At 49.2% G+C, this 27,808-nt stretch overlaps 2 protein-coding genes across 2 annotated transcripts; both read right to left on the minus strand.

Annotated features, from left to right (window-relative positions):
- LOC136331816 (zinc finger protein 135-like) lies at positions 1–27,808 on the minus strand. The gene is given in 8 exon segments (XM_066270857.1): positions 1–2,357; positions 20,391–21,890; positions 21,893–22,084; positions 23,865–23,960; positions 24,934–24,974; positions 24,976–25,049; positions 25,191–25,275; positions 27,617–27,808. Coding segments are annotated over 7 exon segments (2,715 nt in total). The 5' UTR covers positions 25,224–25,275; positions 27,617–27,808; the 3' UTR covers positions 1–1,578.
- On the minus strand, positions 6,262–14,764 carry LOC136331814 (zinc finger protein 135-like). The gene is made up of 5 exons (XM_066270854.1): positions 14,645–14,764; positions 12,433–12,505; positions 7,762–7,888; positions 6,539–6,634; positions 6,262–6,402 (listed from the first exon to the last, which is right to left on the minus strand). The coding sequence occupies exons 2-5, from the start codon at positions 12,463–12,465 to the stop codon at positions 6,380–6,382; spliced, it is 279 nt and encodes a 92-aa protein (XP_066126951.1). The 5' UTR covers positions 12,466–12,505; positions 14,645–14,764; the 3' UTR covers positions 6,262–6,379.

Genomic DNA, 27,808 nt, shown 5'->3' on the forward strand with positions numbered 1-27,808 from the left:
TCAAACCTGGGTTCTCCGCATCCCAGTTCGATTCTCTATCTATTGCGCCACCGCCTGGTCAGGCAGAATCTTACAGTCTTCATGCCTGTGGCATACCTCTGTCATTTATGGAGCACTGACCATTTTAAGATGTTCCAAGCTCACCTTTCTGCTTCCCTCAGCACTGAAATCAGCCATTTCTCCAGTTCCAAAGAACTCATTACCTTTAGGAGGGAATGGTATTAGGGACCCAATCTGAGTGTCAGATGTGCTCCTGAATCCTCAAATACCTCGAAAACAGTTTCAGGATTGCTTTTCTCAAGCTACTACAAAAAATCAAACCTACTGTTGATCAATTTATTACAAAATAAAGCAGATAAGTAATTTAAAATTACACTAACACATGGTTATATGGGATTCAAGTCTGTGAGACTGGTTGTCATGTACCTTGATCAATCTATTTACAAACCAGAAAGCCTCCTACTGACAAAGTTGAGTATATATGGTGATTCCGTACAAATACCACTTGCATGTATGGAACCCTCTCCTATATCATTTTTAGGGAGCATCACTGTCAGTCTGTATCATTCACACGCACTCCTCACCCCCAAAGAATGTAATGTGTATTAGTGATCAAGTCTCACTGCACTTGGGTCTTCTGTATGAAAGGCATTTGTTAGGTGTCTCACCACTTTGAAAATCTCAAGTTTGGAATCTAGTGAATCCTTAAGACAAAAGTCATGCTCAAATCCATTTTCCCATTTCTCTCTTTTCTGGGTTCCACGCGTTAGTGGGTACTGATTGGCCAAAAGTCCTTCTCATTGATCATCTCCACATTTCCCTACTGTTAGGATGATCTGAGGAGAGTACTGTGTATGAAGGCTGGTGTATAAATATGTCTGTGCTTTTGCTTATGAGTACAATTGGGTCAAGTGTAGAAAGGGATGAACTATGGCTTAAGGCGGTGATGGTGAACCTTTTTATAAAAACCGCCCACTCGCCTTACCAGGCGGTGGCACAGTGGATAGAGCATTGGACTGGGATGCCAAGGACCCAGGTTCAAGACCCCGAGGTCGCCAGCTTGAGCACAGGCTCATCTGGTTTGAGCAAAAGCCCACCAGCTTGAACCCAAGGTCGCTGGCTCCAGCAAGGGGTTACTCAATCTGCTGAAGGCCCGTAGTCAAGGCACATTTGAGAAAGCAATAAATGAACAACTGTGTTGCAACGCGCAATGAAAAACTAATGATTGATGCTTCTCATCTCTGTCTGTTCCTGTCTGTCTGTCCCTGTCTATCCCTCTCTCTGACTCTCTCTTTGTCTCTGTAAAAAATAAATAAAATAAAAAACACAAAACCGCCCACTTTTGCACTGCTGGTCAACCTGGTCCCTCCCGCCCACTAGTGGGCGTTCCAGCTTTCATGGTGGGCAGTAGCGGAGCAACCAAACGACGCCATGGTTAGCCTACCATGAAAGCTGAAACGCCTACTAGTGGGCGGGAGGGACCAGGTTGACCAGAACTGCAAAAGTAGGTGGTTTTTTTTAAAAGGTTCGCCATCACCAGTTTAAGGGCTCCCATGTCCCAGGATGTGTAGACAGCCTCTATACAGTATGAGCTCTCTGATGTTTGGTCAGGGAGGAGCTGTGTGTGAAGGCCTTCCCACAGTCCCTGCACTCATACGGCTTCTCTCCCGTGTGGATCCTCCGGTGCTGAGTGAGGTGTGTACTCTGCTTGAAGCATTTCCCACAATCCAGACATTCATATGGCTTTTCCCCAGTGTGCGTCCTCTCGTGCTGGCTGAGCGATGAGCTGTGACTGAAGGATTTCCCACACTCGTTGCATGCGTAGGGCTTTTCCCTGGTGTGGATCCGCAGGTGTTCTATGAGAAGGGAGCTCTGGCTGAAGGCTCTGCCACACTCATTACACTCGTAGGGTTTCTCTCCCGTGTGGATCCTCTGATGCTGAATGACTGAAGCGAGCTGTCTGAAGGCCCTGCCGCACTCATTACACTTGTAGGGCTTCTCTCCCGTGTGGATTCGCTGGTGATTTGTTAGGGATGAGCTGTGGCTGAAAGCCCTGCCACAGTCACTGCACTGGTAGGGTTTCTCCCCTGTGTGGATCCTCTGATGTTGACTGAGGTGTGTGCTGTGTTGGAAGGCCTTTCCACACTGACTACATTCGTAGGGCTTCTCTCCTGTATGTGTCCGTTTGTGATGGCTGAGTGATGAGTTGTGGCTGAAGGTTTTCCCACATTCATGACATTTATAGGGCTTCTCTCCTGTGTGAACCCACTGATGCTTGGTTATAAATGTGCTCTGACGGAAGGCTTTCCCACATTTATTGTACTCATAGAGCTTCTCTCCCATGTGCATCCTCTGATGTGGAGTGAGATATGTGCTCTGCCACAAGGCCTTCCTACACTGACTGCCCTTGTAGGCATTCTCATATATGTGAATCTGCTCATGTTGTCTGAAGGAGGGCTGAAAACTAAAGGCTTTCCTAGATTTGCTGCAGCTGTAGGGCTTCTTGCCCACGTGAGTTCTCTGATGTTGGGTCCGTGGGGGAATTTCATTGAAGGTCCTCCCACACTGTGTACACTTACAGGGCTTCTCACCAGAAAACGTATGGTAAGTTCTTTGGTATTTCAAAGGTCCCAAGCTGTTTTGGAAGTCTTTTCCCCATTCAGGACTTCCGTAAGATCTCTCTCCTGCATGCATTTGGTGATGTTCGATAAGTGTAGATCTGTGACCTAAAGCCTTTTCACATTCCTGACACCTGTCAGGTTTCTCTTCTACATCGGTTTTGTGTGGTGCATTTGACTTTGAGTCAGGAGCCTTCATTTTTCTGTGCGTTCTCCATATGTGGAAGCCTTGTCTTTCAGGAGTCATGGGTTGACTTGGGAGAACAGGGCTCAGACTTAAGGTTTCCTCAAATCCAACACCCAGCTGCTGCTCCTGAACAGATGTCTTCACAGGGGTGAAGTCTGCCTGCACCACACCACCATCAAGATTCTCACAACTCTGTTCCCAGTGACCCTCAGTGTCTTCCCCTTTACAGTCCCAGGGACCATCCCACAGGAACCTTCCTATTAGGACATTGTTGGATAGTTCTTCAGAGGTGTCTTGCTTTGGAGCTGACAATTTGGGTTTTGACCTTGTTTCTGAGTCTGAAAGCAACAAAAATATGGAATTGTCCTTTAATCTCTGTTCTGGGAGGAAAATTTTCCCATAAATAGGTGGATGGAAAAAATAAGCCTCAAGGTACGAGTGGGCTGGATCATTACTGTATGGTTTTGGAAACCAGAGAAGGAACTGAAGAGGGAGGGAAAGTACATACAGAGAAGAGGGGAGGGGAGTTGGTATAAGGGGTACGGATGGGAGTTGGCAACAGAGGGCACAGAGAATCTGAAAGGAAGAAGATACCTGAGGAAAGAGTGAGACTTCAGGAAAAATGCAACACATGCCCACGTGTGGAAAGAGTAGAGGGTCAGGTCTGGGCTAATACAGGCTCCACTATGCCAGGTGGTGATGGAGGAAAAACCACCACATGGGAATAACCAGTCAGCCCTCCTGCTGCTTAGAGCCAGCCTCCTCTTGGAGTTCCCTCATTGGTTGTACCACCTCACCCCAGATATTAAAAGAAAAACCCAGGCCCTGGCCAGTTGGCTCAGCAGTACAGCGTCAGCCCAGCGTGTAGAAGTCCCAGGTTCAATTCCTGGTCAGGGCACATATGAGAAGTGCCCATCTGCTCCACCCTTCCTCCTCTCCTTTCTTTTTTTTTAATTTTTATTTATTTATTTTTTACAGAGACAGAGAGTGAGTCAGAGAGAGGGATAGACAGGGATAGACAGACAGGAACGGAGAGAGATGAGAAGCATCAATCATTTGTTTTTCATTGCACGTTGCAACACCTTAGTTGTTCATTGATTGCTTTCTCATATGTGCCTTGACCACGGGCCTTCAGCAGACTGAGTAACCCCTTGCTGGAGCCAGCGACCTTGGGTTCAAGCTGGTGGGCTTTTCCTCAAACCAGATGAGCCCGCACTCAAGCTGGCGACCTCGGGGTCTCGAACCCGGGTCCTCTGCATCCCAGTCCGATGCTCTATCCACTGTGCCACCACCTGGTCAGGCCTCCTCTCCTTTCTATCTCTTTCTTTCCCTCCTGCAGCTAAGGCTCCATTGGAGCAAAGTTGGCCTGGGCACTAAGAATAGCTCCATGGCCTCACCTTAGGCGCTAGAATGGCTCCCGCTGCAATGGAGCGACACCCCGAATGGGCAGAGCATCACCCCCTGGTGGGCATGCCTGGTGGATCCCAGTCAGGCGCATTTGGAAGTCTGTCTCTCTGCCTCCCCACTTCTCACGTCAGAAAAATACAAAAATAAAATAAAATAATTAAGTTGTTCATCATTTTAAAGAGCCCATCATTTAGGATTAACCTAGATTTTTTGGGGTGACCCCATGTAACCACAGGGTTCATAAATGTGGAAGGACCTGGAGGGTCAGGGTTAGAGTAACCTGAGGTGTGAAGATCTGATCAGCCACTGCAGACACTAAGTTTGGACAACGCCATGTGTCCAGGAATGTGGCAGCCTTGACAGGTTGGAAAAGGAAAGAAAATGGATTCTTACCATATCCTTCGGAAGGAAAGCTATCCTGCTGACACCTCCCACGTGACCCAGTAGGACATATTTTGGGTATGACCTCTAGAACTGCTAGATCATTTGCAGTAACTTGGTACAGCAGCATGAGGAGGCTCATATATGGGGTGAAGACTTATTATGACCACCCTACCACACAGGTCTATCCTTGGGAATTTGCAATGGGCCGTGGTTCACACAGGGTCCCAGCATGATGTCCAGTGGGGAACTTCCTGCTAGATGGTCAGGACCAGTGGTGGGATTCAGCTAGTTCACACCCGTTGAGAAGAACCGATACCTAATTTTTTGTAGAGTTCGGTGTACCAGTTGTTAAAATGGTACTTGTCATCAGGGTTCTCTTCATCTCTCCAAGGTGGGCTCCTAGGTAGCTGCCCAAAGTGGAAAGCAGAAATTTACATTCTGTACTCTTTTTTTTGTGTGTGTGTATTTTTCTTAAGTGAGAAGCAAGGAGGCAGAGAGACAGACTCCTGCATGCTCCTGACCGGGATCCACCCAGCATGCCCACCAGCGGGCAATGCTCTGCCCATCCAGGGTGTCGTTCCATTGCGGCAGGAGCCATTCTAGCACCTGAGGCAGAGGCCATGGAGCCTTCCTCAGCGCCTGGGCCAACTTTGCTCCAATGGAGCTTTGGCTGTGGGAGGAGAAGAGAGAGAGAGAGAAAGGAGAAGGGGAAGGGTGGAGAAGCAGATGGGTGCTTCTCCTGTGTGCCCTGGCTGGGAATCAAACCCAAGACTTCCACAAGCCGGGCTGACGCTCTACCACTGAGCCAGCTGGCCAGGGCTCATTCCTTACTCTTTTTGAATGTTAATCTGTGCAACAGTGTATTTTAAGCGCCCATAGTCATGTGAAGTAACAGCCTTATTGTTTCTTGTCAGGTATGATTATTTTTTTGGTATTTTAAAACTCTTATAACATAATCTAGTTTAGTTTTCTGTACCTCTTTTATTGTTTTACCTAAGTATTAAATGCATGAAATAATAAACTACCTTTTGGTATATCTTTTTTTTTTTTTAATACTGAAAACGGTCATGAGGGCAGAGAACTGGTTGTGAAATTACTTGAATCCCAGCACTGATCAGGACTCACCGACATCCTACAGAGTTGCTCACTGCTCTTGGGAGTTGGAGAACAGGTATGAAGAGCAAAACCACCCAACCAACCTAAAGGCACATGGAAGACCCCAGCGTAGAGCCACTGACCCAGAGACATGAGTCCTGTGTGTGTGTCTGGTTTGAAGCCCGGAGGCTGGAGTGTCTATTATACATAAGAGACCTGCACCACTGCAGTGCCTTTGCAGTTCCTGTTTCCTCTGCCTGGAATTCTCTTCTCTCAGACTGTTTCATGGTGGCAGTGTTCACACGGTTCAGCCTTCAGGTCCCACGTCCCCTCCTTTAATACAGGAGCTCTCATCTCTGCTCAAGCCCTCACCCCAATTCTAGTCTTGACCTCATTACCCTCCTTTCTCAGCATTCACACGAGCTGTAATCATCTCATTAACGGCTTTTATCATTTTATCTATTGTATGCGTCTCTCCCTCACCAAGAATGCAAATTCAGAGAAGAGAGGAACTTGGTCTGACTCCCTAACAGAAGTTGCTTGTTCAGTGTTCCCCAACAGAAAGTGTAGGCAGCCTGACCCGTGGTGGCGCAGTGGATAAAGCGTCGAGCTGGAACGCTGAGGTCACCAGTTCGAAACCCTGGGCTTGCCTGGTCAAGGCACACATGGGAGTTGATGCTCCCTGCTTCTACCCTCCTCTCTCTCTCACCTCTAAAATGAATAAATAAAACCTTTAAACAAAAAGAAAGTGTGGGCAGTTTGTTCTGAAGAACCTGAGTGAAGATATGGAGAGAGAGACTTGGGGTGGTGAGACGGCTCCTCCCAGCCCTGTACATTCTCTTCTCACCTGGGCACACACCTCGTGCAACCTCTGTGTCCACCGGCCATGGCTCCGCCTCCTGCTCCAGCAAGGCGATGAGGGGTGGCTTCTCGAGCCAATGTCCTGCTCAGGGGGAGACCCAGGCTGTGAGCATTTGTGTCCCAGTGCCCTTCCAACCCTCTGTGCCCTCCACCTTCACTCTTCCAGGACTCAAGTGGTCCCCAGTCATTCTGTTAATAACATGCCCCCAACATTCCTCCACTCACTCTGTCCCTGACCACACCCCTGGCTCTGGGGTAGACATGTGACCCAGGATGGCCAGACAGTGAGCACCCTTCTTCTCCTGCTGCCCACTGGCAACAATGACCAGTGTGGAGGGTACTTGGTTGCTGAAACAAGACACCCCAGGGGCCTTCAATGGGCACTCAGGACATAGACCATCTTTTCTGCTGATCTTGGACCCTGGCAGCTGTCATGTTACCTTTAGAGCAGCGGTTCTCAACCTGTGGGTCTCAACAGGTTGAGAACCGCTGCTATAGAGGGTCCATTTGTGCATGGTGGCAGAAAGATGTGCAGAATAACCCTGGCCAGTTGGCTCAGCGGTAGAGCACTGGCCCGGTGTGTGGAAGTCCCGGTTCAATACCCAGTCAGGGCACACAGGAGAAGCGCCCATCTGCTTCTCCACCTTTCCCCTCCTTTATCTCTCTCTCTTTCTCTTCCCTTTCTGAAGCCAAGGCTCCATGGGAGCAAAGTTGGCGCGGGTGCTGAGGATGGCTCCATGGCCTTTGCCTCAGGTTCTAGAATGGCTCCAGTTGCAATGGAGCAATGCCCCAGTTGGGCATGCTGGGTGGATACTGGTAGGGCGCATATGGGAGTCTGGCTCTCTGCCTCCTTGCTTCTCACTTCAGAAAAATACAAAACCAAAAAACAGACATGCAGAATAAGGAGGTAAGGACAGGGCTCCTGAGAGCACCCAGGAAGACCCAGGTCTAACCTGGGATTCTATAGTCAGAGGACCCGGCATGTTTCTCTTAACCTGTGATGTCCCACTTCTGGCATTTGCAGGTGGGATCTATAACTTGCAGGCAAAACATCCTCATTGATATTGCCCAAACCAAAGCAGTCTGGTCCCAAAGGCCCAAGACACATCCAAGTTATCCTCTTTTAATGTCTAGGCAGACTGCTGCTTTTAGCTCAGGAATATTAGAATGCATACTGGGGAAGATCCCAGGGCATGGGTGTGGCCTTACCCATGGAGACCAGAAGACTGAAGTTCTCCAGCATGACCTCACGGTACAGGGTCCTCTGTGTGGGCTCCAGCTGCCCCCATTCCTCCTGAGTGAAATCCACAGCCACGTCCTCAAAGGTCAGTTGCTCCTAGAATATCATACATGAGTATCCTCATCTGAGGCAAGCCTGGCTTTTGGTGCTAGAGGGAGCAGCTAGTCAATAGGAACATATCCATGTTGGGTAGGCAGGGATTCTCTCAAGTCTACGGATATAGGTCAGGTGTTTAGTTGGACCTCACTAGAGGAAAAGAGACATTAGGTCGTAAAAGGACCCACCCGTCTTCTAGCACTTTGAAGAAAATTCTCTGGAAATAAGAATTGCTGCGCCTGACCAGGTAGTGGCACAGTGGACAGAGTGTCGGACTGGGACATGCAGGACCCAGGTTCAAAACCCTAAGGTTGCCAGCTTGACTGTGGGCTCACCTGGTTTGAACAAGGTTCACCAGCTTGAGCTCAAGGTCGCTGGCTCGAGCAAGAGGTTACTCGGTCTGCTGTAGCCCCACGGTCAAGGCACATATGAGAAAGCAATCAATGAACAAGGCGCTGCAATGAAGAATTGATGATTCTAATCTCTTTCTCTTCCTGTCTGTCCCTCTCTGTCTTTCTCTCTGTTTCTGTCACACACACAAAAAAATTGCTGCTGCTAAGGCGTCAACAAGAGAGGGAAGGCAGTCTGGGGCATGTTGGTTTGAACAGGAACCATGCCTGGGTGGAGGTGCCCTTAGGGTGGTAGCCTGTGTCTAGGCAGTAGGGGAAGGTAGTATTTGTAAAAGTGTCAGGTTGGATTCCTGTCTTCTCCTTGTGGCCAAAATAACATTTGAATGCATCCAAGTATGTGCATAAAGAATGAAACAACACCCTTGAAAAGAGAGAGAAAAAAAACACAAACCCATCTTGGGATGGAGATCCTTTTCATCATGACACAAGGAAGCCCCTCTTTTTTATCTATCAATATAAAACTAATGACCCAAAGAGAGAGTGGAAGGGACAGAGATCAATTTGTTGTTCTGCTTATTTTTGGATTCACTGGTGAAACAGCACCCATTGATTATGTCATCCTGTAGCTCCGCTTGGGTGGATAGACTCAGGTATGATGGGGCTGAAATCCCCAAGGTGTCAGTCACATTTGAGTTTTGTTTTTTTAAAGTGAGAGGAGGTTTAGAGAGACAGACTCTGGCATGTGCCCTGACTGTGATCCACCAGTAACCTCTGTCTGGGGCTGATGCTCTGCCCATCTGGGGCCATGCTTGCAACCGAGCTATTTTTAGTGCCTAAGGTGGAGGCTCCACAAAGCCAGCCTCAGCGCATTGGGCCAATGTGCTCGAACCAATCAAGCCATGGCTGCAGGAGGGGAAGAGAGGAAGAGAGAGAGAGAGAGAGAAAGAGAAAGAGGAGGGGGAGGGGTGGAGAAGCAGATGGTGGCTTCTGTGTGTCCTGACTGGGAATTGAACCCGGGATATCTATATGCCAGGTCAACACTCTACCACTGAGCCAACTGGCCAGTGTCCATATTGAGTTTTATCTAGAAGCTCTAGGGAAAAATCCGTTCCCAGACCTTTTTTTTTTTTTTTTTTAAGTGAGAAGAGGGGAGATAGACAAACTCCTGAATGTGCCCTGACTGGGATCCACCTGGCAATCCCTGTCTGGGACCAATTCTTGGATCAACTGAGCTAATTTTAGTGCCTGAGGCTGATGCTCTGACCAACTGAGCTATCTTTAGCACCTGGGCTGATGCTTGATCCAGTTGAGCCAAGGGGAAGAAGGATAGAAGGGGGAGAGAAGCAGATGGTTGCTTCTCTTGTGTGCCCTGATTAGGAATTGAACCCAGGATGCCCAGACCCATTTTTTTTTTCCTTTCCCTTTCTTTTTTTTTTCAGACCCATTTTTGTTGACAGAAACAGTTCTTGAGATGGTAGGATTAGGTCCTTCTGGCTGTTGGCCAGAGGTCGCTCTTAGCTCCTAGAAGCCACCCCCTCAATTAACAGCTCACAACAGGGATATTTGCTTTCTTCCAGGCCAGCCAGAACGTGTCTCTTCAACTTCCTCCTACAACTAGCTAGGGAAAATGCTGGAGTATTTTTTTTTTTAATTTAGTGAGAGGAGGGGAGGCAGAGACAGACTTCCGCATGTGCCCCAACCACAATCCACCCAGCGAGCCCACTAGGGGCCGATACTCTGCCCATTTGGGATGTTGCTCCATTGTAACAGGAGCCATTTTTTAGCGCCTGAGGTGGAGGCCATGGAGTCATCCTCAGCACCCGGGGCCAACTCACTCCAATCAAGCCATGGCTGCAGGAGGGGAAGAGAAGAAGAAGATATAGGAAGAAAGAGAGAAAAAGAGAAGCGAGAAGGGGAGGAATGGAGAAATAGATGGGTGCTTCTCCTTTGTGCCCTGACCGGTTATCAAACCCAGGACATCTACACGCCATGCTAACGCTGTACCACTGAGCCAACTGGCCAGAGCCAAAATGCTGTGTTTTTGAAAGGCTCATGTGATTAGGTCATGTCCACCAAGGCCAGCTCCCTTTCTTTAGGCCAACTGTGCTATGTAACATAACACTGTCACGGGAGTGCTCACATTAAATATATAAATATGCTGAAAGGTTTTATTTATTGATTTTAAAGCAAGGAGAGAAAGAGAGAAAAGGGGGGTGGGAAGAATCAACTCATAGTAGTTGTTTTCTGGATGTGCCTTGACTGGGCAAGCCCAGGTTTTCGAACCCCAGAGAAGCCATGTGGTCAGACCTGGACTTTCTTCACAGTGACAGGGCCCCTGGGGTTGACTGGCCTCTGGGCTTTTATTTCCTCCTCTTTCAACCTCATGGGACTAATGTAGGGGTTGAATAGGGTGGACGTGTGTCCAGCACTGGCCACAGAGTTCAGAACATTCATTGCCCCATCCATTGCAGAGTGCTTACTATTTTTTGGGCCTGGGCAAGCCAAAAATGGCCAGCATTGCTTCCCACAGCATTGCTTCCCAAGACCCCATGCCCCATGCTGCTCACCTCAGAGTTTTTTTTGTTTTGGGGGGGTTTTTGGTGGCAGAGATAGAGAGAGTCAGAGAGAGGGAGAGACATGAAAAACATCAATTCTTTGTTGCGGCTCCTTAGTTGTTCATTGATTGCTTTCTCATATGTGCCTTGACCGGGGGGCTACAGCAGACTGAGTGACCCCTTGCTCGAGCTAGCGACCTTGGGCTCAAGTTGGTGAGCCTTGTTCAAACCAGATGAGCCCGCACTCAAGCTGGCGACCTTGGGGTCTCGAAACTGGGTCCTCCACATCCCAGTCCGACGCTCTATCCACTGCGCCACCACCTGGTCAGGCTCAGAGACCTTCTTCTCAGTCACTCTGTGGTGTTCCGGTCTTTCACAGAAACTGCTCGGCATGGTCCCACTCCAGACCTTTGCTCACGGTGTTCCCTCCGTTGGAACATTCTTTGTGTTAGCCTTGACCTCACTTATTCCCTTCCCACACAGGTGTCTGCTCTGGGCCACTTCCGCAGAGAGGCCTCCCAGGCTGCTCTTGTGAATGCTTGGTCTGTCCTTTTCTGGGCCTCCTTTCCTGCGTAGCTTTGACACCTTTTGTATCCATCCTGGGTGCCGTGAGCCCCGTAAGAAGAGAGATTTCTGCTTCCTAATCTGGTTCTGCACCTGCGATTCCTGAAATGGCACCTGGAACAGTGTGCTCAGGCAGGTCCTCCGTGGATGCTCAGTACACACCCGTGTAGTGATAAAAAGAGTGACTGGGAGCCTGACGAGGCGGTGGTGCAGTGGATAGAGCGTCAGACTGGGACGCAGAGGACCCAGGTTTGAAATCTCGAGGTCGCTGGCTTGAGCAAGAGGCCACTCGCTCTGCTGTGGCCACCCCAGTCAAGGCACATGTGAGAAAGCAATCAATGAACTAAGGTGCCATCATGAAGAATTCATGTTTCTCATCTCTCTCCCTTCCAGTTTGTCTGTCCCAATCTGTCCCTCTTTCTGTCTCTGTCACACACACACAAATAAAAAAGTGACTGGGCCTGACCAGGTGGTGGCGCAGTGGATAGAGCGTCGGACTGGGATGTGGAAGGACCCAGGTTCGAGACCCCGAGGTCGCCAGCTTGAGCGCGGGCTCATCTGGCTTGAGCAAAGAGCTCACCAGCTTGGACCCAGGGTCGCTGGCTCCAGCAGGGGGTTACTCGGTCTGCTGAAGGCCCGTGGTCAAGGCACATGTGAGAAAGCAATCAATGAACAACTAAGAAGTCGCAATGCGCAACGAGAAACTGATGATTGATGCTTCTCATCTCTCTCCGTTCCTGTCTGTCTGTCCCTGTCTATCTCTGCCTCTGTAAAAAAAAAAAAAAAAAAAAAAAAAAAAAAAAAAAAAAAGTGACTGGGAGGACAGACCTAGAGCCAGTATTGCAGAAGTGCCAGACACATCCGTGGGATGGATAATCCATGTGAACTAGGTCAGCAGGGGTTGCTGGGGGAATTTGAGATGTCTTCAGAGTAAGATCCAGAGGAGTACATGGAGTTGGCAAAAGCACATTACTACTGGCAGGGGGGAAAGGCTCTCAGGCCACAGGGAGCTTGGTTGGGGACCCCAGGCCAGGGCCTGGGAGGCCTGAGTGTGAGAGGGTGGAGGTATCCTTACCAAGAACCCGGCATTCAGGTGTCCAGCAGTCATTCCCTCCTCCTCTGGTCTCTTGTGGGAACAGCCACCTCCTCTGCAGGCAGAGATAAATGAGAAGTAAAAGACATTAAGCAGGTACCTATGGTGACCAGAGACCTCAAGGACTGGAACCCCTATCTTGAGGTACAAGGAGCTAGGCTGCAGCTGCCAGAGCGTGGAGCCCAGTGCACAGGCCAAACCCAATAGCAGTGAATTTCAGCCTGGCATTTCTAAGCACCTACCATGAGCCAGTGCTGTGCCAGCCACTGTGAAAAAATGACCTGAAATTTATTCACGTTATTCCAAAGACAGGAAGACCGAGGACCAGGGTGTGCAAGGGGTCCAACTCTGGCTGCACAAGATGGTTTCCGGGGTGATGACTATTTCTGTTATTATGACAGGAAGCCAGACAGTTCTGGGTTCCCTGGGCACTGTTGGGTGTGCTTCAGTTTTCTTCTTCCCTAAAATGAGAGCGGTCACCCAACATGGAGGTCACCAGAATTAAGTTTAATAAAGTCCAAACATGGAGCAGAGCAGTGGTATACACATGAAGGCAATTGTTGATGGGAGGGGATCCTTGTTTTAGTGAGCACCTATTTAGCATGTAAAACACATACAAGTTCACCGGTCTGACTGTCCAAAATGAAAATTGAGCCCAAGGTAAGAGGAGTTTCCTTTTTCTCTGTATCTTCTTCCTTTGTTGACCCTGCCTATATACCTCAATTTTTCCTTTTTCCATTTGTGCTATGTTGCCCTCACTTCAGTACAGAGTGGGAGTTACCTCGTTTGGAGATGTTGATGGGTGTTGTTGCTGTTTTTTATTATTATTTTTTTAATTTTAGGGAGAGAAGGGGAGATAGTGAGGCAGACTCCAGCACACTCTGGGACAAGGATCCACCCAGAAACCCCATCTGGGGCCAATGCTCCAGTACCAAGCTATTTTTAGTGCCTGAGACTGATATGCTCTAATGGAGCTATCCTCACCTCCAAGGGCCATGTTGGAACCAAATGAACCACTGGATGTGGGAAGGAAAGAGGGAATGGGGGGAAAGGGAAGGAGAAGCAGATGGTCACTTCTTCTTTGTGCCCTGACCAGAATAGAACCCAAGATGTCCAAAGCTGAGCCCATGCTCTATCCATTGTGCCATAGGCCAGGGCGTTGATTTTTTTTGTTTTTTTTATTATCCTCTTGACCCTCCCCTTCCCCCACACTCCAGGAGTGGAGACTATGTTGGGGTCTAAACAAAGGCTCTTGGACATAGGACCTGGCTTGGCACCCAGGACATCTAAATATATACATGTTTGATGAATTAATAAAAAAAAGAGCCTGGATGCTTTCTGGCATAGTCAGTGCTTAGTAAGAGTTTCATATAAGGAGTCTGTTTCCTGGGTCGTAGGAGACTAGGGTTAAACTCTTGTATTTTGGGTAAGCCCTGGCAGGATAGCTCAGTTGGTTGGAGTGTTGTCCAGAGCAGAGGTTGACTGTGGGAGTCCCTCGTCAGAGCACATATAGGAGCAGCTTCATGTTCCTGTTTCTCTCGAAAAATAAAGTGAAATAAAATAAAAATAAGAAAAGAAAAGGGAAATGAAAAAAATAAATCTTTATGACCCCATCACAGCAGGGAGGAATGCATGTCAGCCTGGCTCCAGTCTAAAGGGTCCAGCCCACTATCTTTGCTAGTGTTCACTAATCAACCACTGCTATCCTTCTGCCAAATCCAGGGGCCCACCATGGCCACAACCCCTCCTCTCTGACCCTGGGACCAGAGGTGAATTAAGGTCGGTTGAGGCCGCGGGTGCAGAAGAAAACATTGGGCCCCTTAACAGAGAGAGAGAGAGAGAAAGAGATAGGGAAAATAAAAATACATGTTACCCATACTTTTAAATAAAAAACATTATGTACTATGAATGTTAAAACTGCATATATGAAACCAAACTTGGTGTCATTAGAAAAAAGTGTCAAGTTGGGGTTTTGCAGGGCCTAGGGCGCGTACCTGGTGCGCCCGCATTAAATCAGCCTCCACCTCTGCCTGGGAGCCCCCCTTACTTGGTCTGGACCACTCGGCCTCGACCCCTCTGCCCCCAATTGAACAGCCCCGGGCTCAAAAAAGCAAAACAGACTTGACATACCCACATGAGGTCGGGTGCCCACCACGAGGGTCTTATCCGCTCGGACCCACCAAGGACCACTCACCGTCACAGGGTGCCACAAAGGCCGCAGCCAGCATCAGTCGGGGCGCGAACTACATCCCCCAGAGACCAGCGCGTGCGCATCCCGTCGTTTCCCTGCGTTCGCCTCTCTCAGGGCCTTCCGTGGCCTAAACTCTGAGGCTAGGATCCGAGCTCTGCTTACAGACCTCGCGGGCCTCACCCTCATCACTTCATTACCACCTCCCGCTCCGGGCTCCATCCTCGAACGCAGGATAAAGGCCATGTCCGTTTTTTTCCAGGACTGCGCCAGCTGTGATCGAACTACAATTCCCAGAGGGCCAAGCGTGGTTTCTGTGCGCAGCTTCTCTGCACGGGTCAGAGGATTTGTGATTATCAAACTACAATTCCCAGAGGGCCAAGCGTGGTTTCTGTGCGCAGCTTCTCTGCGCGGGTCAGAACATTCGTGATTATGGAACTACTATTCCCAGAGGGCTACGCGCGGATTCCGTGAACAGCTTCTCAGCGGGTCAAGATTCATGATTGTCAAACTACAATTCCCTGAGGACCGCGAGTGCGTTCCGTGCGAAGCTTCTCTTCGCAGGTCAGGAGGTTGCGTGATTGTCGAACTCCAATACCCAGAGGGCCACGCGTGGGTTCCCCGCGCAGCTTCTCTTCGCAGGTCAAGAGGACTCGTGACTGAAGTTTGATTCTTTGCGTCTGTATTTTTGGGCCCTGTCATCAATATTCGATGTCCGCTCGCAGTGTGACTGTCGCCGTCGTCATGATAGCCTCGACGAGAAACACTTAAAAAAAGTGAGGCGCCAAAAAAGGGGGATATTGAGAGAAGTGAAGGTAGAGTTCGATTAACCTGGTTTCATACCTGGAGATAGAAGACGGACCGGCCTGCGGCTGCCAGCGCACACTTTATTATCCTTTCAGTATACGGAAACGGCTGGATAGGGACTCTCTGCTTCTCACTTCAGAAAAATACAAAAACAAAAACAAAAGAACAGGGAAAATCTGTTGCTCTGAGTATGGGGCCAGTGTCTGTCACAATGGACTACAACGCCCAGGAGGCATCACGTCTCCATGACGTCGAATTACTGGACCCGCCCATTGAGTCCTCTCTTCAGGAGGGGCTCCCAGAACGCGGATTCCTTCAGGGAGTAGTAGTAAGTTTTAGATATTTAATACCATCACTTGGACACAGTTAATTTAAACATGACTACCTTTAACTCCCGGATTTTGTGTGTGTGTGTGTGTGTGTGTGTGTGTGTGAGTGTGTGTGTGTGACAGAGACAGAGAGAGGGACAGAGAGAAAGGGAGAGAGATGAGAAGTATCAATTCTTTGTTGCGGCACCTGAGTTGTTTATTGATTGCTTTGGGGGACGCTACAGCAGAGCAAGTGACTCCTTGCTCAAGCCCAGAGACCTTGGGCTCCAACTGTTGAACTTTGCTCAAACCATTTGAGCCCGCGCTCAAGCCGGTGACTTCGGTGTTTCAAACCTAGGTTCTCTGAGTCCCAGTCCGACGCTCTGTATCTACTGCGCCGCCACCGCCTGGTGAGGGGAGAAAAATACCTAAGTGGGGTCTAGTACTGGCCGGGAAACATAGACCACCACTTCCAGAAGTGGTGGAAATCTGGGGCCGCCCGCTATTCCCACCGTCTGGAGAAGCACCCGCGCCTCGTAGCTATCTTTGAGAAGTAGTACGAGGCTCTGGATGTCCAACTGCGTCATCTGATGGACAAAGTTAGTGTAGCCATGATTCCCTATAACTCCCAGAATTATCAAATGCAGGTTTCCCGGATTCTGTGTAGGACTACCGGCCCAACGGTAGCTTCTCAAAATATAGTGAGAAAACTTTTAAGCGCAGCCCAGACGAGGGAGCTTGGACTACAACTCCCGGTAGGTTTTGCTACCAGGAGAAGCATTTAATTCTGTGGCTACCAGAGCTTTCTTCTGTTGGAATGGCCACCTGAATGACGGAGCCTTCTGGGAGTGATAGAAAGCTCTTAGGTGATTGACGTCGCCACCTGGTGGACAGTGTAATCATGATTCCCTTTATCTCCTGGATTTCTCTAACCCAGGTCTTCTGGACTCTATAGCAGACCACCGCCCCCTGCAGTGGGCCTCAAGGTTGGGAGGCCCACTCAAAGGTAGCCTCTGGGAATTAGATTGAGAGAAAGGTGCCTCAGCGCGCCTTAGTCCTGACGGGGAGGCTGGACTACATGTCCCTGAAGGCCCTGTCACCAGCACATGCCCGGTCATGCTCGCCCACTGGGTCAACATCCACACTGCAGCGTCTCCTGGGAAGTGGATGTAGTCGAGCTTAATAGCAAGGACTCCGGCATGTCCAAAGTCGACATATTAATTTTTTTGTATTTTTCTGAAGCGAGAAGCGGAGAGGCAGTCAGACTCCCGCATTCACCCAACCAGGATCCACCTGGCATGCCCAGCAGGGGGCCATGCTCTGCCCATCTGGGGCCATTGCTCCACTGCAATTGGAGCCATTCTTGCACCTGAGGTGAAGGCCATGGAGCCATCCTTAGCACCCAGGCCAACTTTGCTCCAATGGAGCCTTGGCTGCAGGAGGGGGAAGAGAGAAAGAGACAGAGAGGAAGGAGAGGGGGAGGGGTGGAGAAGCAGATGGGCACTTCTCATGTGTGCCCTGGCTGGGAATCGAACCCAGGACTTTTACACACTGGACCAATGCTCTATCACTGAGCCAACCAGCCAGGGTCAACATATTAATTTTCTGATTCCTAACATAACTCTTAAATAGTTTCATAATTTTTTTCAAATCAATACACCAAAACCAAACCTGCTGAAATGATTTCAGGATGGTTGCTGTTCTAACCAGCAAGAACCCAGTTCAAGAATGGTAAAGATCTTAAGTGGGTGGTTTGTTCAGCAGACAGACAAAAATATAGACAGATGTTCCCACTTGTTCTCAATGGAAGCTGGGTTGGCTCAGGCATTAGTGGCAATGGGTATGCAGAGGTGCAGGGACATGGATCATTGACAAAAATGCATCAAATGGAAGGCACCAGAAGGTGGCCCAGGTCTCCCCATTTGGAGTTGGGAATGCTGGGAAGTACAGACCACAGGGCCCTGAGCCAGGAGTCAAAAGGATGTAAGATATATGGTGGGAAAGGGGCAGCCCCAGGTGGGCTGGCCCAAAGAATAGGTGGAATTATGGGGAAGGAAAAGGTAAACCATACACATGGAAACCTGGCTTTTCAATGGGAAGAAGTACTTACATAATGTGTTATAAACTGAACTGCATCTTCCTTGTTCCCAAATCCATATGTTAAAGGCCTCATGTGACTGTATTTAGAGGCAGGGTCTTTATAGAGGTCATTAAGGTTAGATGAGGACATAAGTATGGGGACTTCTAATCTCACCGAGGGTTAGAGAGCGTGCTCCCCACCTTCTGTTGGCGGAGAGTGATAGACTTTAAATAAAGAAGCACACAAATAATGATCATGTGTACAAGCAAGGCTCATATTCCTTAAAAGACTCATGGGTCAGAGATGCATGGACACGTAGGCATGAACTACTTGATAGGAGGAGGGAGTGGTCCCTTAAAGAAGCTTAAAGGGGCCCTGGCCGTTTGGCTCAGTGGTAGAGCGTCGGCCTGGCGTGCAGAAGTCCCGGGTTCGATTCCGGGCCAGGGCACACAGAAGAGGCGCCCATCTGCTTCTCCACCCCTCCCCCTCTCCTTCCTCTCTGTCTCTCTCTTCCCCTCCCGCAGGGAGGCTCCATTGGAGCAGAGATGGCCCAAGCGCTGGGGATGGCTCCTTGGCCTCTGCCCCAGGCGCGAGAATGGCTCTGGTCGCAACAGAGCGATGCCCCGGAGGGGCAGAGCATCGCCCCCTGGTGGGCATGCCGGGTGGATCCTGGTCGGGCGCATGCGGGAGTCTGTCTGTCTCTCCCCGTTTCCAGCTTCAGAAAAATAATAATAAAAAAAAAGAAGCTTAAAGGACCTTTCTGCAGGCCCTGAGAAGGGCAGAATGCTGTGTCTAGAGCAGGACTCTTAATTACAGGAAAGAAGAGTCAACCTCATCATTCCCAGTCCAAACATTTGGGGTCATTTATTGAGATGTAGGGCTCAAGAGTCTGCATTTCTAACCAACACCCAGGTGATTTTGATGACAGAAGTCATGGGTCTCACTGTGAGAGACACTAGACCAGGGAAACACGGTCTTTGTTGCTGGCACACAGATATTTGGGGTAGACTGAGACTCAAAATGGGGTAGATGCTCAATCTGGCAGCACCTTCTCTGTCTCAGTCAGGGTCTTGTCTTTATCTGAAGAATGGTAAGAACCACTGGAGGGCATGAGGCAAGAGTGACCCAACTGTATTTGTATTAAAAAAAATTCTCTGCCAAAGTGTTGTTAGTTCATGTTACCACGTGTCAATGGTCAAGGGTGGCAAGTCACCACTTAAGGGTCATGGTTGCCAGGGAGAGTGTTTTTAGAGGATTCAGTGTTCAGTGAAATAGTGTGGACTTTCAAATTAAATTATATAAAGACCAAATCTTATTCAATACCAGGATGAAGAATCAATGAAAAAAAAAATGCCTCAAGAAAAGATGAAGTTGGGCTGGCCTGTAGTGGTGCAGTGGAGAGTTTGACCAGGAACATTAAGGTTGCAAGTTTAAGGCCCTGGGCTTGCCTGGTCAAGGCACATGCCATGGGTGATTAATGAACAGCTAAAGTGAGGCAACTATGGGTTGATTCTTCTCATTCACCACTCCTCTCCTCAATAAATCAAACCTTAATAAAAAAAGGATTAACTTGTACATTTCTCAGAGGGCTATATCTTGCAAAACAGAAGGTTCAAATATGGAAATCCTATTGCTTATGGGATGGGGCTTAAGAGGGACACTCTTACCTTTGTGTGTGTGTGTGTGTGTGTGTGTGTGTATGTGTGCGCGCGCGCACGCAATGGCACTGTTTGTCTTTCTACTGCTTGTGAATCCTGTAAAGAAATTTATAGCCAGAGGAAAGCAGAAAAAGCCAACATTGCAGAATCTGTGACACTCCATGGATGTTACATTTCCACACTTCCTATATAAATCTTTTAAATTCCATTCCATATATGGATTAATCTATTGCAAAGTAATGCCAATAAGTGATTTAAAATCTGTTTATAGTACACTGATGCTTAGTTAAGTGGGATTCAAGTCTTTGAGACTGGTTGCTGTGTACCTTGATCAAATGATTTACACACATCAGAAAACTTCCTACTGACATAGTTGAATATGCATGGAGATTCCATATACAGATGCTAATAGCATATGTAGAACATTCTGCCATATTGTTCTTACAGAGTATCGGTTTCAGTCTGTGCCATTAATAAGCTCTCCCCACCTCAAAGAATGCAATGTGCAATAATGAACAAAGTCTCACTGTACTTGGTTCTTTCATATGAAAGGCATTTGTTGGGTGTCTCACCACTATGAAAATCCCAAGTTTGGAATCTGGTGAATGCTTAAGACAAAAGTCATGCCTAAATCCACTACATTCTTTCCACTTCTCTCCTCTGTGGGTACTATAATATAGTGTCAGTGGACAATCACAACTTAAGGTCTTCAACATTCATCATCTCAACATTTCCCTACTGTTAGGATGATCTGAGGAGTTTACTTTTTGTGAAGGCTTGTGTACAAATATCTGTGATCTTGATAACTGGGTCAAGTGTAGGAAGGGATGAACTATGGCTTAAGGATTTCTATGCCCCAGGGTGTGTAGAATGCCTCTACCCAGTATGAGTTCTCTGATGTTTGGTCAGGGAGGAGCTGTGTGTGAAGGCCTTTCCACAGTCCCTACACTCATACGGCTTCTCTCCCGTGTGGATCCTCCGGTGCTGAGTGAGGTGTGTACTCTGCCTGAAGCATTTCCCACAATCCGGACATTCGTATGGCTTTTCCCCAGTGTGCGTCCTCTCGTGCTGGCTGAGCGATGAGCTGTGACTGAAGGATTTCCCACACTCGTTGCATGCGTAGGGCTTTTCCTTGGTGTGGATCCGCAGGTGTTCTATGAGAAGGGAGCTCTGGCTGAAGGCTCTGCCACACTCATTACACTCGTAGGGTTTCTCTCCAGTGTGGGTCCTCTGATGCTGAATGAGTGGAGCGAGCTGGCTAAAGGCCCTGCCACACTCATTACACTCGTAGGGCTTCTCTCCCGTGTGAATCCGCTGGTGTTTAGTTAGGGATGAGCTGTGGCTAAAGGCCCTGCCGCAGTCACTGCACTGGTAGGGTTTCTCGCCTGTGTGGATCCTCTGATGTTGACTGAGGTGTGTGCTCTGCCGGAATGTCTTCCCACACTGACTACACTCATAGGGCTTCTCTCCTGTATGTGTCCGCTCATGCTGGCTGAGCGATGAGCTGTGGCTGAAGGTTTTGCCACACTCGTTGCACCTGTAGGGCTTCTCTCCGGTGTGAATCCTCCGATGCTCAGTCAGGAGTGTGCTCTGGCTGAAGGCTTTCCCACACTCATTGCACTCATAGGGCTTCTCTCCTGTGTGTGTCCTCTGATGCTGAATCAGTGGTGTGATCTGGGTGAAAACTTTTCCACATTCATGACACTCATAGGGTTTCTCACCAGTGTGGATTCGCTGGTGCTTGGCCAAGGATGAGCCGTGGCCAAAGGCCTTCCCACACTCTGCACACTGGTAGGGCTTCTCCCCGGTGTGTATTCGCAGGTGCTGGGTGAGGTGGATACTTTGCCGGAAGGCCTTCCCACATTCGCTGCACACATAAGGCTTCTCACCCGTGTGAGTCCGCTCATGTTGGTTGAAAGAAGACCTGAAACTAAAGGATTTCCCACATTCACGGCACTCGTATGGCTTCTCGCCTGTGTGAGTTCTCTGGTGCTGGATCAGTGGGGCAATTTGATTGAAGGTCCTCCCACACTGGGTGCACTTATAGGGTTTCTCCCCTGTGTGGATTCTCTGGTGTTTGGTAAGTGCAGAGCTGTTTCGGAAGCCTTTTCCACATTCAGGACATTGGTAAGGTCTCTCTCCTGTGTGCGTTCGGTTGTGTTCAGTGAGCGCAGAGCTGTGACTAAAGGACTTTCCGCATTCTCGACAACTGTAGGGTTTCTCTTTGGCATGGGTATTCAGTTGCACATTTAAATCTGAGTCTGGATTTTTTTGAGTCTCTCTTTTTCTGTGCATTCCCCATGTCTGGGAGCCTTGTCTTTCAGGAGTCATGGGTTGAATTGTGAGATTAGGGTTTAAGTTTTCTCCAAACCCAACACCCAGCTGCTGCTCCTGAACACAGGGGTGAAGCCTGCCTGCACCACACCACCATCAAGGCTCTCACAACTCTGTTCCCAGTGACCCTCATTGTCTTCCCCTTTAGAGTCCCAGGGACCATCCCACAGGAACCTTCCTATTAGGACATTGTTGAATAGTTCTTCAGAGGTGTCTTGCTTTGGAGCTGACAATTTGGGTTTCGACCTAGTTTCCCAGTCTGAAAGCAACAAAAAATGAATTTTCCCTTAATTGCTGTTCTGGCAAGAAAATTTTCCCAGGGGTAGGTGGATGGAAAAAGAAAACTGAGAGTTTCAAAGGGTTCAAGACACCAGTGGCTTTGATCATTACCATATAGTTTTGGAAACCAGAGAAGGAACTGAAGTGGGAGAGAAAATACGAAAAATGGGGGGTGGTCAGTATAAGGGGTACATATAGAGTTGGCGAGGAGGGCACAGAGAATTTGGAAGAAAGAAGATACTGAGGAAAGAGTGAGACTTGCCTGACCAGGTGGTGGTGCAGTGGATGGAGCACTGGACTGGATGTGGAGGACCCAAGTTTGAAACCCTGAGGTCGACAGCTTGACCATGGGATCATAGATATGATCCCATGGTCACTGGCTTGGACCCAAAGGATGCTGGCTTGAAGTCCAAGGCCATTGGCTTGAGCCCAAGGTCACTGACTTGAGCAAGGGGTCACTCAGTCTGCTGTAGCCTCACGGTCAAGGCACATATGAGAAAGCAATCAATGAAAAACTAAGGAGCCGCAACAGAGAATTGATGCTTCTCATCTCTCTCCTTTCCTGTCTGTCCCTATCTGTCCTTCTCCCTGTCTCTGTCACACACACACACACACACACACACACACACACACACACACACACACACAGTGAGACTTTAGGGAAAATTCAACACATGCCCAGGGGTAGAAGGAGTAGGGTGATGGCCAGGTCTGGTCTAACACAGTCTCCACTATGCCAGGTGGTAATGGAGGAAAAGCCATCACGTGAGAATGAACCATCTGGAAGAACCAGGAAGAACCTGGCCTAGAGCCACTGACCCACAGAGGCAAGAGTCCTGTGTGTGTCTCTGGTTTGAAGCCGGGAGGCTGGAGTGTCTATTATACAGTAAGAGACCTGCAACACCGCAGTGCCTTTGCAGTTCATGTTTCCTTTGCCTGGAATTCTCTTCTCTCAGACTGTTTCATGGTGGCAGTGTTCACATGGTTCAGCCTTCAGGTCCCATGTCCCCTCCTTCGATACGGGAGCTCTCATCTCTCTGCTCAAGTCCTTCCCTCAATTCTAGTCTCGACCTCATCACCCACCTTCACTTTCTCAGCATTCAACCTGAACTGTAATCATCACAACTGCTGTGTTTTTTTGTTTGTTTGTTTGTTTTAAGTGAGAGGAGGGGAGGCAGAGAGACAAGACTCCTGCATGCACCCTGACTGGGAACCACCCAGCAAGCCCACTAGGGGGTGATGCTCTGCCCATCTGGGGCCACTGCACCATTGCTAGACAACCAAGCTATTTTTAGCACTTGAGATGAGGCCATGGAGTCATCCTCAGTGCCCTGGGCCAACTTTGCTCAAACCACTTGAGCCATGGCTGAGAGAAAGCCATTGCTTTCTTATAGGTGGGGAAGAGAAAGAGTGAGAGAAAGGGGAAGGGGAAGCAGATGGTCCCTTCTCCTGTGTGCCCTGACCAGCAATCAAACCTAGGAGTTCAACGTTCTGGCTGACGTTCTACCACTGAGCGAACAGGCCAGGGCATTAACTGTTGTTATTATTTTATCTATTTACTGTGTGCCCGTATCCCTCACCAAGAATGTAAATTCAGTGAAGACAGGAACTAGGTCTTACACATAACAGAATGGTGCTTGATTAATGTTCACTAAAAGAAAGTGTGGACAGTTTGTTCTGAAGAACCTGAGAGCAGATATGGAGAGAGAGACCTGGGGTGGTGAGACGGCTCCTCCCAGCCCTGTACATTCTCCTCTCACCTGGGCACACACCTTGTGCAACCTCTGTGTCCACCGGCCACGGCTCCACCTCCTACTCCAGCAGAGAGATGAGGGGTGGCTTCCGGAGCCAATGTCCTGCTCATGGGGGGACCCAGGCTGTGAGCATTTGTGTCTCAGTGCCCTTCCAACCCTCTGTGCCCTCCACCTTCACTCTTCCAGGACTCAAGTGGTCCCCAGTCATTCTGTTAATAACATGCCCCCAACATTCCTCCACTCACTCTATCCCTCACCACACCCCTGGGTCTGGGGTAGACATGTGACCCAGGATGGCCAGACAGTGAGCACCCTTCTTCTCCTGCTGCCCACTGGCAACAACGACCAGTGTGGAGGGCACTTAGTTGCTGAAACAAGACACCCCAGGGGCCTTCAGTGGGCACTCAGGACACAGACCATCTTTTCTGCTGATCTTGGACCCTGGCAGCTGTCATGTTACCTTCAGAGGGTCCATTTGTGCATGGTGGCAGAAAGATGTGCTGAGTGAGGAGGTAAGGAGGGCCCTCCTGAGAGCACCTCAGGAAAACCCAAGTCTAGTCTGGGATTCTGCAGTCAGGGGACCTGGTATGTGTCTCTTACTCTGTGATGTCCCACTTCTGGCGTTTTTTGTTTTTTGTTTTTTTGGACAAGAGACAGAGAGAGAGAGTCAGAGAGAGGGACAGAAGACAGAAAGGGAGAGAGATGAGAAGTATCAGTTCTTTGTTGCAGCACTTTAGTTGTTCAGTGATTGCTTTCTTATAGGTGCATTGACTGGGGGGCTACGGCAGAACAAGTGACCCCTTGCTCAAGCCGACGACCTTTGAGCTTTAGCTAGAGACCATGGGGTCATGTCTATTGAACCCACGCTCAAGCCAGTGACCCTGTGCTCAAGCTAATGTCCTTGCAGTTTCAAACCTGGGTCCTCCACGTTCCAGTCCCACGCTCTATCCACTGTACCACTGCCTGGTCAGGCTCACGTTATCTCCTTTTAATGCCTTGGCCTACCCCCCACCATAAACGCAAGAAAATTAGACTTCATATGAGGGATGACCCTAAGGGATGGGTGTGGACTTACCCACGGAGAACAGAAGCCCCAGAGTTTCCAGCATCACATCACTTCTGCGTGGGCTCCAGCTGCCTCCAATCCTCCTGGGTGAAGTCCACGACCATGTCCTCAAAGGTCACTTGTTCCTGGGACATCAGACATGAGTTTCTTCCTGCGGGACAAGCCTGGCACGGGCTGCTGGTGGGAGCAGCTGGTGAAGCAGGACAAGGCCTAGCAGGTTCAGCGGGAAAGTCTCATGTCTGAGAGTCTGTACTCACTGTACTCACCAAGGACAAACCATGGAAGACCCCAGCAGTCATTCCCTCCTCCTCTGTTCTCTGCAGGGATAGCTAGCTCTTCTGTTACACAGTTCTGGGTGAAAAGAGGATATGAGACAATGAGCAGGTGTTTATGGTGACCAGATATCCCAGTGTTGGAGCCTCTACTTTGAGATACAAGGAGATACATCTGCCAAAGCATGGAGCCCTGTGCGCAGGCCAAACCCAATAGCAGTGAATCTCAGCTTGGCATTTCTGAGCACCTACCGTGAGCCAGTGCTGTGTCAGCCATTGGAAAAATGGTATGAAATTTACCCATGCCATTCCAAAGACAGGAAAACTGAGGACCAGGGTGGGCAAGGGGCACAAACCTGGCCACACCGATGATTTCCCGGGTGATGACTATTTCTGTTATGACAGGAAGCCAGACAGTTCTGGGTTCCCTGGGCACTGCTGGGTGTGCTTCAGTTTTCCTCTTCCCTAAAAGAGAACTGTCACCTGACATGGAGATCGCCAGAATTAAAGTTTAAAAAAGTGTGAAGGGGCCTGACCAGGCGGTGGCGCAGTGGATAGAGCGTCAGACTGGGATGCAGAAGACCCAAGTTTGAGACCCCGAGGTTGCCAGCTTGAGCGCGGGCTCATCTGGCTTGAGCAAAAAAGCTCACCAGCTTAGACCCAAGGTCGCTGGCTCGAGCAAGGGGTTACTTGGTCTGCTGAAGGCCCGCGGTCAGGGCACATATGAGAAAGCAATCAATGAACAACTAAGGTGTCGCAACAAAAAACTGATGATTGATGCTTCTCATCTCTCTCCGTTCCTGTCTGTCTGTCCCTATCTATCCCTCTCTCTGACTCTCTCTCTTTGTAAAAAAAAAAAAAAAAGTCTGAAGATGGAATGGAGCCGCATTATTCACACAAGAGAAACTGTTGATGGAAGGAGATTCTCATTTTTTTAGTGAGCATTTATTTAGCTTGCAAAATGCATACTATTACATGTTCACAGTGGTTTACAAGCTTGTCTCTGTTTGATTGACCAAAATGAAAATTGGGCCCAGGTAAGATGAGTTTCCTTCATCTCTTTTTCCTTTGATGACCCCTGCCTATTCACCCCAGTTCTGCCTCTTCCTGTTTGTGTTATGTTGTCTTACTACAGTATCCAGAGTGACAGTTACCTCAGTGTGATGTGTTAATGGCTTTTTAAATTATCTTCTTGACCCTCTTCTTCCTCTGCTTTCCAAGAGGTGGAGACTATATTGGGGTATATATACAAATGCTTTTGGACACGGGACCGGGTTTGGAACCCAGGACATCTAAATACATGTGTGTTTTGGTTTTGGTGTTTTTGTTGGTTTTTTTGTTTGTTTTGTTTTGTTTTGAGAGAGAGGTAGGGAGAGAGACAGAAAGGAACATTGATCTACTCCTGTATGTGCCCTGACTGGTAATCAAACCGGCTACTTCCACGCTACCAGTGGACACTCTAATCAACCAAGGTATCCGGCCAGGGTTTATGTTTTATTCACTTTTAAAGATACAGAGAGAGAAAGGGAGAGAGAGGGGAGGGGAAAGAACCATTCAGTTGTCATCCCACTCAGTCGTTTGTTCTTTGGTTGCTTCCCGTGTGTGCTTTGGTGGGTTCTGAACCCGTAGCTCTTGTCATTTTGGGGCAAGGCTATTAACCCACCCAGCTAACTCATCTACATACATGTTTGATGAGTTAATAAAGGAGCCTGGTTGTTTCCTGGCATGCAGTCAGTGCTGAATAAGAGTTTCATATAAGGAGTCTGTTTTCTAGGTCCTGGGGGACTAGGGTTAAAATATTTTATTTCTATCCTCTCCCACAACTTCACCCTTTAGGGAAACAAAGCCCCTCAGGACGGTGAAGATGTATTTTACTCTGTGGCGGCGCCTCGGCCTTCTCCACTCTAGAAACCTTTAGGGTCCCACCGCCGCAGGCGAGGGGTTGCAGGTCAGGCTGGCTTCAGTCTGCCAGGTCGGGCCACTGTCTCCCCTGCTTGTGTCCCCAATTACGAACTCCGATTCCCTCCTGCCATTACTGGGCCCCCGCCTACTCGGCATCGCCCCCGCTACCCCCAAAGCTAACCGTCCACGGTTCAAAAGGAGGAAGAGGGACTAGATCTCCAGGGAGGATGCCAGAATCCCAAAAGGCTGGAACTTCCCCGTCCTGGCCACCCACTCTCGCTTACCGGCTGGTCGATAACACAAAGGCCAAGGCCAGTACCGGCCGGGACTGCGCCTGTGCTGACAGTTCCCAAACTACAGCTCCCAGAGGTCCGCGCGCGCACTTCCGGTTAGCCCCAGGCTTCCGTTGTCCCCGCCTAAGACTCTAGAAAGGCTTCAGCCAAACTTTGGAATCTGAGAGCAGCTTCTGGGACTCCCTCCCGTCTCATCAGCTCCGCTGGAAACCCGTGAGCACTTACTGTGAGACAGCTGCACAAAGGCCGCCGCCACCTTCAGTCGGGGATGAACTACAACACCCAAAGGGTATTGCGCGCGCTTCCGGTCGTTTGAGCGTTCATCCCACCCTGTGCTGTGGTCTACGCCACTTGGTTGGGACCCGAGCTTGGCTAACCTGCTCAGTAGGCCATTCAGTCTTCCCATCTCACCGAACC

The sequence above is a fragment of the Saccopteryx bilineata genome, chromosome 3, assembly GCF_036850765.1.
Source record: "Saccopteryx bilineata isolate mSacBil1 chromosome 3, mSacBil1_pri_phased_curated, whole genome shotgun sequence".
NCBI lineage: Eukaryota > Metazoa > Chordata > Mammalia > Chiroptera > Emballonuridae > Saccopteryx > Saccopteryx bilineata.